This window comes from Eumetopias jubatus, unplaced genomic scaffold, assembly GCF_037043125.1.
Source record: "Eumetopias jubatus isolate StellerSeaLion01/CBP00866 unplaced genomic scaffold, mEumJub1_p1.0 scaffold_12, whole genome shotgun sequence".
Classification (NCBI taxonomy): Eukaryota; Metazoa; Chordata; class Mammalia; order Carnivora; family Otariidae; genus Eumetopias; species Eumetopias jubatus.
Window position 1 is genome coordinate 81065215 of NW_028274818.1, and position 14295 is coordinate 81079509.

General features: G+C 45.4%; 1 protein-coding gene and 1 pseudogene across 2 annotated transcripts; one reads left to right on the forward strand and one right to left on the reverse strand.

The window, feature by feature from the left end:
- Nucleotides 1-471: 471 nt before the first annotated feature.
- LOC114219937 (heterogeneous nuclear ribonucleoprotein A1-like) lies at nt 472-1476 on the reverse strand (annotated as a pseudogene).
- A 5954-nt stretch (nt 1477-7430) lies between these two features.
- Nucleotides 7431-13854, forward strand: LOC114219961 (uncharacterized). 2 transcript variants are annotated; one of them, XR_003611495.2, is made up of 2 exons: nt 7431-9332; nt 13617-13854. XR_003611495.2 is itself a non-coding variant. In XM_028117672.2 (2 exons), the coding sequence occupies exon 1, from the start codon at nt 7605-7607 to the stop codon at nt 9135-9137; it is 1533 nt and encodes a 510-aa protein (XP_027973473.1). In that variant the 5' UTR covers nt 7431-7604; the 3' UTR covers nt 9138-9186; nt 13617-13854. The 2 variants fall into 2 exon arrangements, 1 of the variants encoding a protein (XP_027973473.1); XM_028117672.2 differs by having other exon boundaries at nt 7431-9186.
- Nucleotides 13855-14295: the final 441 nt, after the last annotated feature.

The window sequence follows — 14295 nt, forward strand, 5'->3', positions numbered from 1 at the left end:
CTCTGAAGAAGTTGGTCACTTCAGACTAGGGATAGATTCAGATTTTGGAGAATCTATTTCATATGATGGGTGAACATTTCCAAAAGACTGGTTTTGTAAAAAAAAAGATTTTAGTGGCAAATTTATTTATTTATTTATTTATTTATTTATTTATTTATTTATTTATTTAAAAAAGACACATTTATTCAGCGTCATGATCAGACTGTTACATTTAGCAATCAACAGCATGGGTGCAAAAAAAAAAAATCTACATTAAAACCCTTTGTTGGAATGCTTTACACTTTCCACAGAACAGAAACTAAAATAACCTGTTTTACAGTTAGTCACAAATACAGTCCTTGAGTTTTTTGCCCATACACATGAGGATTGTCTAAAACATGTCTTCTTTGTAGCAGCTCGGGCCTGCCACCACTGTGCTTGGCTGAGTTCACAAATCTGCTGTAACCTGTAGCTTCCCCGTCCCTCCTCTGGCTCTCCTCTCCTGCTAAGCTTTGTTTCCTGGCAGTAATTAAAACCTTCTGCCACTGCCATAGCTACTGCTGCTGCTGGAATCACCATAGCCACCTTGGTTTCGTGGTTTGGCAAAGTATTGGCCTCCTGGACCACCCTAGGGGCCAGAGCTTCTGCCTCCAAAATTTCCTCCTTTCATGGGTCCAAGGTTTGAGGATTGATTGTTGTAACTGCCAAAATCATTATAGCTTCTGCCACCTCCAGAGCTGCTTCCATCATTACCAAATCCATTGTAGGCATCCCCACGGCCACCGTATCCACCACCGCCTCGACTGCCGCCAAAGCCACCTCGGCCACTGAAGTTCCCTCCACGACCAAAGTCGTCATTCCCACCAGAACCACCTCCACGACCAGCACCAAAGCTTCCAGAACCACTTCGACCTCTTCGGCTGGATGAAGCACTAGCCATCTCTTGCTTAGGTAGGGCTTTCCTTACTTCACAGGTGTGGCCATTCACAGCATGGTATTTTTGAATGACAATCTTGTCTACAGAGTCATGGGCATCAAATGTTACGAAAGCAAAACCTCTCTTTTTGCCACTGCCTCGGTCAGTCATGATCTCGATCACTTAAATTTTCCCATACTGTTCAAAATAATCTCTTAGAAGATCTTCCTCAGTGCCTTCTTTAAGGCCACCAACAAAAGTCTTTCTCACAGTTAAGTGGGCACCAGGTCTTTGAGAACCTTCTCTTGAGACAGCCCTCTTTGGTTCCACAACTCTCCCATCCACCTTGTGTGGCCTTGCGCTCATGGCCGCATCCACCTCCTCCACAGCGGCATACGTGACAAACCCAAAGCCTCTGGAGCGCTTGGTGTTTGGATCTCTCATTACCACACAGTCCGTAAGCGTTCCCCGTTGCTCAAAATGGCTCCTCAGACTCTCATCGGATGTTTCCCAAAGCTCAAACCTTCGATGAAGAGCTTCCGCAGCTGTTCAGGCTCTTTGGGAGACTCTGACTTAGACATGAGGGCGATGGGAGGGGAGACTTTAACGATGCTTACTCGGCGGCGTCCACGGGCAGAAAGGAGTTGATTTATTTTTATTGGCTCTCTTATTCCAAGGAATCTTTGTCTTAATTTCCATGCATATTTTTTTTGACAGTAGTTCAACAGAATCAAATCTCTGTAAGTCTGAAAAAATACAAAGATTGGAAGAATGTAAACAGAATTTGAGATCATAAAGATTCAATGTTTCATCATGATGTTTTCTAAAACAGGAAGGTTTTAAGAAATATTCAGACTGATAGGTTGCTAGATGATGCTTAGTAGAGAGTCATACAATCAGAGAAATAAAAAAGGTGGAATATTTTGCCAGGGATTTTAGGTGTTGGGTTTTGTGCAAAAAATATATATATACCTCTTAGAGGATCACAAGAAAGCATTGGAAGTCTAAACCCTAGAATCTTTCCAGATTTGGATGAATTTATTTATAGTAACTAGTTCATGAGAAAATGTAAAACATGGCAATTCTCTCTATTGAAGCGAGATACACTAGGAAGTGTATTTTTAAAATATTATTTGCTTCCGGAGTGCCTGGGTAGTTCAGTGGGTTGAGCGACTGACTCTTGATTTTGGCTCAGGTCAGGATTCTGGGGGTCATGAGATTGAGCTGCACATGGGGTTCCCTGCTCACTGGGGAGTCTGCTTGAGATTATCTCTCTCTCTCTACCCCCCACCCCCATTCACATGCACTCTCTCTCTAAAATAAATCTTTAAATAAATAAATAAATAAATAAATAAATAAAGATAAATAAAATATTATTTGCTTCCATTAAGGCCAGGAATATAAAATTATAATAAATTTTGATTTGGTATAAATATTATATTTAAACTTAATGGTTCTTTTTAAATCATTTTTCAATATATTTCAACTACTTTAATTATAGGGAAAATTAGCCATTAAAAATTATTTATTGTTAAAGATTTTATTTATTTATTTGACAGAGAGAGACATAGTGAGAGAGGGATCACAAGCAGGGGGAGTGGGAGAGGGAGAAGCAGGCTCCCCGCTGAGCAGGGAGCCCAATGCCAGGCCCAATCCCAGGATCCTGGGATCATGACCTGAGCTGAAGGCAGAAGCTTAGCGACTGAGCCACCCAGGTGCCCCCAAATTATTAAAAGTATAAATGTACTGGCACACATTTTCTCTTTCACCTCTGGAACCAGTATGACTTGGCTGGGCACTGGCTGGCTGCCCTACTTATTTTCCTGCAAGGAAGGTCCTGATATTTTGTATCTTTATTTCCTGACTGAATGCTTTCCCTTTAAATTTGTAGCAGAATTTCTCCCCAGAAACAGGCCCAAGTCTGTAAAAAAATAGTATAGCATGCTAAGATTGGGAACCATCAGATCTCTCAATAAATGGGTACTTTGTAAAATAAATCTTGCTAAAATGTCATGCGAGAAAGGAAAAAATAAAACTCTTCACAAGAAGCATCCAGAATATGAAAGGTTCAGTGCTTACTGAGAAATAAGTCTCCAGAGAAGGCTTGGCAAAGCTGTCAGAACACAAGAAGAAAGTTTTTTACTCAGTATTTACAGGGGACCAAGTTGGTTCTGAAGTCAGGAGCCTGACTCATATCCTAATACGACAAAGGTAACACAAAGATTTTGTGCTACCTTAAATGCATATAAGCATTAATAATTAATTATTTGTTAATCACTCAACAATTAATAATTGAGTTAATAATTAACAATAATTTTTTTCTCTTTTATATTGGTATAGAGGGTTTTTTTGAAGATTTCATTTATTTGAGAGAGAGAGAGAGAGCATGCATGCATGTGCACAGTTGAGTGGGGGGGGGGCAGAAAGAGAGGGAGAAGTAGACCCCCTGCTGAGCAGGGAGCCCAACGTGGGGCCTGATCCCAGGACCCTGAGATCATGACCCGAGCTCAAGGCAGATGCTTAACCAACTGAGCCACCCAGGTGCCCCTAGAGGGGTCTTTGGTTTGTGGGATTATTTTATTTCCCTCCAAAAATGGGAGTTTTCCTTATGTCACCATCCTATATATAGCAGTATTTCTCAACAGAAATTTTCTTTTTTCTTCTTTTTTAAGAGAGGATGGGGGGGCAGGGAAGGGCAGAGAGAGAATCTTAAGCAGGCTCCATGCCCAGCGTGGAGCCCAATGTGGGGCTCTATCGCACAACCCTGAGATCATGACCTGAGCCAAAATCGAGTCCGATGCTTAACAGACTGAGCCACCCAGGCACCCCTCAACAGAAATTTTCTTTCTTTCTTTATTTTTTTGAAGATTTTATTTATTTGAGAGAGCGAGAATGATAGAGAGAAGAGCACATGAGAGGGGGGAGGGTCAGAGGGAGAAGCAGACTCCCCGCTGAGCAGGGAGCCTGATGCGGGACTCAATCCCAGGACTCCGGGATCATGACCTGAGCCGAAGGCAGTCGCTTAACCAACTGAGCCACCCAGGCGCCCTCAACAGAAATTTTCTATTAAAGTATCCCTAATGTCAAAAGAAAGCAAGCCCTAGGGTGCCTGGCTGGCTCAGTCAGTAGAGCACATGACTTTTGATCTTGGGGTTGTGAATTTGAGCCCCACCTTGCATGTAGAGATTACTTAAAAATAAAATATTAAAAAAAAGAAAGAAAGATGGGACACCTGGGTGGCTCAGTCAGTTAAGCGTATGCCTTCGGCTCAGGTCATGATCCCAGGGTCCTGGGATTGAGTCTTGCATCCGTTCCTTGCTCAGCGGGGAGCCTGCTTTTGCCTCTGCCCCTGCTCCCTCTGCTGTGCGCTTTCTCTCTCTGACAAATAAATAAATAAAATCTTTAAAAAAAAATAAAAAGAAGAAAAGCCCCTGTCCTGGAGATAACAGCACAAAGCTGTGTCTCCTATTAAATGTATATGGATATTGTATTCTACCCCATAATATCTTGTGCTTATTTTTTAAGATTTTATTTGAGAGAGAGCATGAGAGAGAGAGCACCAGCGGAAAGAGAGGCAGAGGGAGAGGGAGAAGCAGGCTTCCCGCTGAGCGGGGAGCCCGATGCGGGGCTCGATCTCAGGACCCCGGGATCATGACCTGAGCCAAAGGCAGACGCTTAACGACTGAGCCACCCAGGCGCCCCATCTTGTGCTTATTTTGATATTATTGAAACAGTTAAAAACATAAATATACAAAAAAATAAATGTATTTCGTATAAAAATTTCTCAGGTTTCTTACTACTAAGAAACTGAGCTTCCTTGAAGGTGTACCATGTTTATATACACGGAGTCTTTGTGTAAAGTCTGGCACATTGTCTAATCTCTCTGAATAGCCCACAAGGGATGAACTTTTATCTTGGTATTTAACCCAGAACTTTTGCTTTCTCATTTATATTCTATTCCATAATACATGTTTATTTTCATAATATTTATGTTTTTAAACTATTTGCTATCAAGGAAAATCGACACTGTAGGAAGATGGACCATGTTTTATCTTGCGACATCGGGTCTCCTTAGCATATTTCTGGGGTACCTAGGTTCAGAAGTAGTCTTATTCATTGGCCAAGAAGTTCATGAAACATTGCTTCCTAAACTTTTAGAAACACTTAAAAGGAAAAAAAAACACACTTATAAAGAGAAGAAGCTTGTAATGCATTTTATTTATTTTTTCTTTTTAAAGATTTTATTTGACAGAGAGAGAGAGAGAGAGCATGAGCCAGGGGAGCAATGGAGGGAGAGGGGGAAGAGGGGGAAGCAGACGCCTCCCTGAGCAGGGAGCCCGATGCGGGGCTCGATCGAGGGACCTGTGATCATGACCTGAGCTGAAGGCAGCCGCCCAACGACTGAGCCACCCAGGGGCCCCTGTGATACATTTTAAAAAACAAAGTACAGATGATATGAAAATGTTGGGGTTCAGAGCGAACGGTCAAGAAAGAATTCTTGAGACATCTCTGGTGCAAATAGGTGATTTTATTAAAGCACAGGGATGGGACCCGTGGGCAGAAAGAGCTGTACTTGGGTTGTGAGGGATGACTGATTATATATTTTCAAGTTGGCAGGGGGCTAGGGGGTGCGTAAGTCTCTAAGGAATTTTGGAAGCAAGGTTTCCAGAACTTGAGGGGGCTAGCTATTGTTAGGAAAGGTCATTTTTTTACTGTCTAATAAAACCTTAGTCATGAGACCCTTCAGATGTATATCAGTGGGGCCATATGTTTGGAGGGTGATTGTTAACATGTCTTGGAGGGTAGATATAAGGGAAGTTTCTGAAGGAATTTGTATATGTTAAAGAAGACTTACAAGATTCTGGAGGTGTGGGTAATGTCAAGCTAAGATTGCCCCTTTGCCCTTAGCAAAGTAGTAACACCTAGGCAGTTGAGTTCCTAGAGGAAGGTCACTCGACCTGTTTCAAGGACTTGTCAATGGGGTGTAAGTTATAAGGAAATTTAATTTTTTTCTTTTGCCTTTGTTCCCCACATCCAGATACTGGGTGTATGGAGGTAGAGAAGAACTGTCTATATTATCTTCACAATTTTTCTACAAATCTAATCTATTCTAAAATTAAAAGGTTATTATTATTTTTATTTAAAGATTTATTTTAGTGAGAGATACAGCATGAGCAGGGGGAAGGGCAGAGGGAGAGTGAATCCTCAAGCAGAGCCCCTGCTGAGCTAGGAGCCCCAAGTGGGGCTTGATCCCACGACCCTGAGATCACAACCCAAGCTGAAATTAAGAGTCAGAGGCGCAACCAACTGAGCCACCCAGGCGCCCCTAAAATTAAAAGGTTATTAAAAAAAGAATCTACCTTTAATAACTGAGGGACCAGAATCAGTGCCTGGCTATGATTTATTACCACCAGAACCTGAATGACACCAGGTCTTATACTAGTTTTAATATTCTCACGCCCAATTCTCAAGCTTCAAGTAAGTGTAGTTTTGGGGCTCCAGTGGATTTTCCTATTTTTTTTTAAAGATTTTATTTATTTATTTGACAGAGAGAAAGAGCACAAGCAGGGAGGGAGTGGCAGGCAGAGGGAGAGGGAGAAGCAGGCTCCCGGCTGAGCAAGCAGCCCGATGCGGGGCTCGATCCCAGGACTCTGGGATCACGACCTGAGCCGAAGGCAGACGCTTAACCGACTGAGCCACCCAGGCGCCCCGATTTTCCTTTTTTTTGACAGTTTTCCTACCTCACTCTGTTGGGAATAGTGGGAAAAGCATTAAGTCTTCCCAAGGGTCTGGGCAAGCAGGTGATCAAAAGTGGTTAATAAAGGGGAAGAAAACCTAGAGTGGAAAAAGCCTGAAGAATCCACTCCCAGGTCTGGTATTAACTAGCACAAGAACGTAACTACCCGCAAACGGGTAAAACGGGAATTAAGATTTAACAATAGGACGCCTGGGTGGCTCAGATGGTTGGGCGTCTGCCTAAGGCTCAGGTCATGGTCCCGGGGTTCTGGGATCGAGCCCCGCATCGGGCTCCCTGCTCCTTGGAGCCGGCTTCTCCCTCTGCTTTTCTCTCTCCACCCCCCCCCCGTCTCTCATGAATAAATAAATAAAATCTTTAAAAAAAAAAGATTTAACAATAGCTCCTAATCTGGCCACTTCACCAAAACAAAGGAAAAGCATTAACTCCTCAGAAGGTGGCAGCACCTGGGGCCCACGCTGTATTCGCAGCTAGGGGAGGAGTTACTAAAAGAGGGTCCTTGCCCTTTGCTCTCCTTCGGTAACTCACCCTTGCTCTCGAAGCCTGGGGGGGTGAGGGGGCGTGGAGAAAAGAATGCAGCTACTTCACTCCCCCAAAGGCGGGGACTCAGACCACAGCCCCCAAAACTAAACTCCCCACACTCACACACCGACACTGCCAGCCTCCGCGTTCGGAGTGACGCAGTGGGCTGAAACACTGCGCATGCGGGGAGGACGTGCGCGCAGGCGACGGTGCGTACTGCGCATGCGCCCCTCTCTTGAGGGGGGGCCCCCCTTTTTTTCTCACGGCAGGTGAGAGGCGGCCTCCCTTTCCTGCCCTCTCGCCCCGCCCCCTGCGCGGCTCACCCCCGGGCTGTTGCCATGGCGACCCAGGGGCCAGAGCCGGCCTGCGGCGGCACAACCCGCCGGGTCTCTGAGGACCTGGCGGCGGCGGCGGCGACGACAGTGACAAGTCATGGAACTTTCAAGAAACAACGTCGAGGAGACCAGGAAGCACACGGGCCTCGGGCGTTGCAGGCATTTCTTCTGGCTGGGCGTGGTCTTCGACACGGTGGGCGCAACCGTGCTGTTCACCGGGGTCTTCGCGCACCTGCTCTTCGACGACCTGCTACTCTACCTGGGTTCCATCATCATCTTCTTCAGCCTGCTGTGGTGGGTCTTCTGGTACACCGGCAACATCGAACTGACTGCTGAAGAGTCCTTGAAGAGGCCCTTCCACGTGCCCTCCTCCACCACGGTGGACGCGCTGAGCCACCGCCTCTCTCTCACCTTTTGCAACATGTCCACCACCTTGACGCGGATCCGGCGGCGCTGCGGTCCCAGGACGTTCCTTCTTAGACCTGCTTCTCCGAGTATGACCGTCACGTCCCGGCTCGAAAACCAGCTGGAGAAGGAAGACCAGGGCAAAGACGGACCGACAGGTGCCCTGGAGAGCGGAGACTTGCAAAACCTGGGCAGCGAGGATCTGGGCCCCAAACCTGAAGCTGTCCGAAGTTCAGAGGGAGTTCGCTCCCCGGGCCCTGATGCTGGGTCTCCGGGCCCCGAGGCTGGGCTGCCAGGGCTTGTGAAAGAATCGTTTTTCACTCCAGACCAGCCTCAGTCCCTAGCCGTCCTCCCCTCCAGGAGCCTGCCTGTAATCCCCTCGGCCTCTACCCGCCAGCCTCTAGCCGTGCGTGTTTCCAGGAGCCAGCCGGCGGGCACTCTTGCCTTTGCAGGCCAGCCTGTTGCCTCCTTGGCTTCTGCCAGTCAGCCTGCGCTCATTGTTGCCTCTGAGAGTCAGCCTGCTGTCCCCTTGTCCTCGTTGACTCAACCTACAGTCCTCCTTGCTTCTCAGAGCCAGACTGCAGTGTCTGTGGTCCCTCAGAGCCAGCCCTTTGTGCCTGTGGCCTCTCAGGACCACTCCTTGGCTTCCGGAGCTTCTCGGGTCCATCCCCTGGTGCCATTGCCTGCACAGAGCAACCTCCAGGTCCTTTGGGCCTCTCAAAGCCACCCCCTGGTGTCTGCGGCCGCACAGAGCCAACTCCAAGTCCCACTAGCCTCACAGAGCCAGCTGGAGAATTTTCCTCCTGCCTCTCAGACTCCATCTTCAGGTGCTCAGGCTTCCCAGTTGGAGGCCCTGGCCACCCCTGTGTCTCTCATCCAGCTCCCATCCTCCCAGTCTTTTCAGACCCAACCTGTGGCCCTGCGGGTCTCCCTTGCTGTCCAGGACTTTCGGGCCTTCTATCACAGCCAACAGACCCTCCAGAGCATCTCTTCGGTCCAAGAGATTGCTCCCAGCCCGTCCGCGCTTGTCCAGGAGTTTCAGAGGAAGCCACTTGCCCAGGCTTTTGAGACTCCGCCACTAGCGGGCCAGGAGCTAAGTCAGGAATTCCCTGCCACCGCGTCCCCACCCCCTGAGTCCCAGGCTCCAGCTTCTCAGGCCCAGCAATCAGTGTCTCCTGAGAGCACACCCACCCCTGACTCAGAGAAGACAAGTCGCCCTCCCTAGTACAGAACTGGACCCCTGCCATCGGAGTGGCCGCTCAGGCCTCTGCCAAGTAAGTGTCTTTGGCAGACTCTTCACCTGCAGTATTTGATTGTTTCCGGTCCGTGTTCTGATCGTTTCCTGGATCTCTTCTGCTGGAAAAAATTGAGTGGAGGTGAAGTGGCCTGTTCCTTCCGGGATTAGATCTTTTCCACTTTGGTAGGTTTTTGAAACCTAGTGCGGTTAAGCTTTTACCTACTCAATCAGAGAGTGAGATCGCTTTATTTAGGCTTTGTAAGGACAGGGTGGTAATTAAGACATTCCATCAGGCACTGTGGGTGGAGTGGGGAAAGGGACTCTGCACTGTTTCTGAAACAAGATGATTTTAGGTGGCACAGAGACACAGCATTAAATAGCAATGAGCCCTTCAGTGGGAAAGTTTTCCCCTCTCAATTCTTTAGCGATCTTTTTTGGTTCTATCAAGGAGAGCGTCCTTAGTGTGTAGTTAGTGATCTCCAACATTTTGGTAGGCAACGACCACACCCAGCTAGGATTTAATACCATGTGTGTTCAAGTTATTTCAATGGATAACTTCTATTTATGCCAAGTAATACTGGTTTTTCTATTTAAAATAGTGATGGTTGCTTTTCAAAATACATTTAAGTGAAAAAACACTTAAACAACTTAAAGGTAAAAAATTAAGTGTGTAGTGAAACTTGAATGATCCTGAAGTTTGGAAACCATTTGGCATTTAGTAAATCCCACAAGCTTTCTACTAAATCGCAAGACCCTTTGTGCTCACCTGTTTAATGAACTCTTTGGTTGAGGCTAACTGAGGACCAATTCCACTTAACTGCCCAGCCCCTTGTCAACCAGAAAGGTAGAAAAGGTCATGTGAAGGTCAGAATTGGTGAGCCTGCTTCTCAGTGGGTTAAGTGCTGTTATAATGATATTCAACTGCTGAGTATCCATTTCCTGGTCTTTCTCTTTAATCCTATTCCATAAATTACCTACTCTGGAGGGGGAGTATAGGGCAGAGCAATATTTGGAGGTTATGTTAATGCTCCTTTTTACAATGCTACCAACATATTATCTAAGAAGGTTATTTCATATTGGTTGGTTTCATTTCCAGGGTGGGGTACAATTGAATATTCGGTGGAAGTCAGACTTTTTTTTTTTAAGCAACTTTTATTTATTTATTTTTAAGATTTTATTTATTCATTTGCGAGAGAGACAGAGAGAGCACAAGCAGGGGGAGAGGCAGAGGGAGAGGGAGAAGCAGACTCCCCGCCGAGCAGGGAACCCGATGCGGGACTCAATCCCAGGACCCTGGGATCATGACCCGAGCGGAAGGCAGACGCCTAACCGTCTGAGCCGCCCAGGCGCCCCTGGAAGTCAGACTCTTAATTTCCTTATAATTTTCTCCAGTTCTCCTTCAAGAAAATGTATATAGGTGTATACACACATATATTCTATAGATAATCTATAGGGACAGAGCATTCTGGCTCTTTTGGTTTTGTACAGTTTGGACACTTGGATTTTAAAATGAAATAAATTCAGTGACTTACGTTATTTCTATTAAAAAAACAAAAAAGGAAAACACTAACAAACCACAGTAATTACAGAAGGAAAAGATTTAGTATGACTGAGAGAGATCATTAATTTTTTCCCATTAGTCATATCCTTTCAGGTAATTTATATGGTTGAATTAAGTCTCAGTGTAATTCTTGAAGGGGGCTTGAGCACTTACTAATGGCCAGGAATATTGGTAAACACATATAAAGATGAAAGGGTGCAGGCCTTGCCGTCAGAAGGCTTTGTTATAGACTTTGTTCTCTAACTCAAAGGAACAACTGTAAAGAGGAGAAAATTTTAGACAAGAAAGGAAAAGGGGTTTACCTAATAATTCTTAGTGGAAGAATTATTTTTTTGACAGAAAGAGTCATGCAGTACCCTTCAAATAATTATTTCACTGACCAGACATTTACTGAATTTCTAGTAAGGGCTAAGCATTAATTAACATGAGGCACTGGGGATTCAGAGTTAAGATGCCTTTGCTCTCCATATGCTCACTGTTTATCAAGGGAGACAGGTATAGAAATAACTAACACAGGGGCGCCTGGGTGGCTCAGTCAGTTGAAGGTCAGACTCTTGATTTTGGCTCAGGTCATGATCTCAGGGTTGTGAGATTGAGTCCTGCATCGGCATCAGGCTCTGAGCTGGGTGTGGAGGCTGCTTAGGATTCTCTCTCCCTTTCTCCCTCTTACCCACCCCCCCTTTAAAAAAATAAATAATAAAAATTGAAAAAAAAAAAGAAAAGAAATAACTAATGCAGTGTGCTATTACAGAATTCTAGTCCAAGTCTTTCAGAATACAGGTGTGGGCTACATGAAGGATTTTTGAGTTTGATCCTGAAGTAAGCGTTCACTGGGTGAGGGAGATGGGAAGAATATTCCATGCAAAGGGAAAAGCATCAGCAAAAAGGGAGAGGCATAAGTAATAGTCCATGACTTGCTGGGGACATATTTGGGAAAGGATAATCTGATGCTATAGACATGGGTGCTTGGGATTAAGAGGTTGAGGTGGGGGTGGGGGGAAGCTTTGAAGGCTTGTGAGGAAGGCTAAGGTCTTCTGTGGTCTTCTGTCTACCTGTGGTCTCTGTTCTAAGGAAATGGCAATCGGCCAATAATTAGATAATAATTGCTAAGATCTCTCCCAGTTAGTTCTGAGCTGAAAGTGTACCTCTTAGACATTAGCAGCAGTTTCTAACCCAAGTGGGGGCTCCATGGGCATTTATCTTGGAAAACACTTCCAGGTGTTTATTCACTTGTACATAACATTTTTTTTTGCTACAAAGATGAGATCAGGTAGAATGAATAGCCGATGTTATGACACATTTCTCTATATTGACCCTAAGATACATACTTACCTAAAAGAAGAATTGACACATTTTTTTCTATGAAGGCCCGGATAGTAAATATTTTAGGCTCTGTGGGCCAAGAAGCAAAATCAAGGATATTATGTGGCTGTTTATATAAGAAGAGAGAAAGCTGCCCCCAGGTTGCCTGGGTATGCGGTTATAGTTACTTTGATTGCAGATGCATCATCTGGAGCCATTCACCTAAGAGCAGCTGGCCTGAGACGGAGGGTCAGGTGTGTGGCCTGGCCTGTCAGGCCTACAGCCAACCCCGTGTTTCTCTCTGCCCCAGTGACACTCAGACCTGCGGGTGGAATTCTCTGCTCTCAGAGAACCTGGCTCTGTCATCTCGGTCCGCTGGTCTGAGGAGAGGTGATTTCCAGAGTCTCTGACTCCCAGATTGAGATTCCACTGGGTGGTGCCTGGCATTTGCTAGTGGTGGAGTCTAGAATGTGTAGGTGGTGGCGGCATTTGGGCCCTGAGGAGACCACTGGCCAGACAGGCAGGCATTGGGAGCTCTGGGGTGAGCAGGGGTAGAAGCTGATGCCCAGGTTGGTCTTTGAAGCTCACAGTGCTAGGCCACAGCAACACAAAAACGCAGAGTGAGGAGGGGTGCTCCTGGTATCTGGTGGGTAGAGGCCAGAGGGGCTGCACACAGCACACAGTGCACTGGTCCCCCCTCACAACACAGACTCATCCCACCCAAAACACTGTTACTGTGAGGTTGAGGAACCCTGATCTAGAATAACTAAAAAAAAAAAAAATTTCTCTATAGTTCATGAGGTACTTAAGGAAAAAAATCTTTTTATCCTCAGAGGACTCGTTAGCTCTTAAATAGTCATGGTATCTTCTAGAACAGGAAGATTTTATTCACCTTTGTTTTGTCTTTATATTCCCGTTTTGAATCAACACAGACGTGGGGGCATTTATTAATAACATATAGCTAACATTTATTGGGTGTTTATAACATACTGCATACTGTACTAAGTAATTTACAGACATTGTCTTGTTTCTTGTAACAATCAGGTAGGCACCATTATTATGTCCACTTCAAGGAGGGTAGACTTGATAGTGATTGAAAAGTTAAGGCATTTTCTCAATGTCAAACAAATAGCGGAGTTGGAATTAATGTACAGTTGATGTATAATTTGTTACAAGGTGGAGATTATAAGCTTTCCTTCCAAGTTAGTTATTAAGGAGCCTTTTTTTTGGTAAGCCTGTCAATTGTCACTTAAGCTCTAACACTCCAGATCAGTCTATGGGTGACTTCTCTGTTGAAAGCTTTACTCCCAGGGGTGCCTGGGTGGCTCAGTCGGTTGAGCGTCTGCATTCGGCTCAGGTCATGATCTCAGGGTCCTGGGATCAAGTCCCGAGTCGTGCTCACTGCTCCAAGAGGAGCCTGCTTCTCCCTCTCCCACTACCCCTCCTCCTGCCTGTGCGCGAGTACTTTCTCTCTCCCGAATAAATAAATAAAATCTTAAAAAAAAAAAAAGAAAGCTTTACTCCCAGAAGGAGAATGAAAATCAAGAATTGTTTCACTGTTTATAAATACTATCTGAAATAAAAATTGCTTTTTTTCTTTCCAGAATCACCAAAGTTTCTACAGATTTAAGTGCCAACTTTATAAAAGCACAAATACTTACCTTAACCTCGTTTTGGAAACTTCTGTGTGAGTCCTGACCTATCTCAGACCAGCAGGCCTGCTACACGGCCTCTGCCAAGCATGCATGTGTCAGTGTTGGGGGAGACTTTTCCAGCTTCAGATCATAAAGTTCTTTATTGCCAGAATTTTAAGCCATAATAAACTATGCTATTCCAAATGAACTTTGTTTTAAAATAAGTTGGTTTTTATTTTTTTAAAGATTTTATTTATTTATTTATTTATTTGACAGAGACACAGTGAGAGAGGGAACACAGGCAGGGGGAGTGGGAGAGGGAGAAGCAGACTTCCCGCGGAGCAGGGAGCCCGATGCGGGACTCGATTCCAGGACCCCGGGATCATGACCTGAGCCGAAGGCAGACGCCCAACGACTGAGCCACCCAACTTTAAAAAGTTGGTTTTTAAAATGGACATCTTGCAAGGGCGCCTGGGTGGCTCAGTCGGTTGGGTGGCTGCTTTCGGCTCAGGTCATGATCCTGGAGTCCCTGGATGAGTCCCGCATCAGGCTCCCTGCTCCGTGGGGAGTCTGCTTCTCCCTCTGACCCTCCCCCCTCTCATGTGCTCTCTCATTCTCTCTCTCTCAAATAAATAAATAAAATCTTTAA

What these genes read in the sequence shown, in the direction of transcription:
- LOC114219961 (XM_028117672.2), top strand. Translation starts at nt 7,605, where the DNA reads ATGGAACTTTCAAGAAACAACGTCGAGGAGACCAGGAAGCACACGGGC.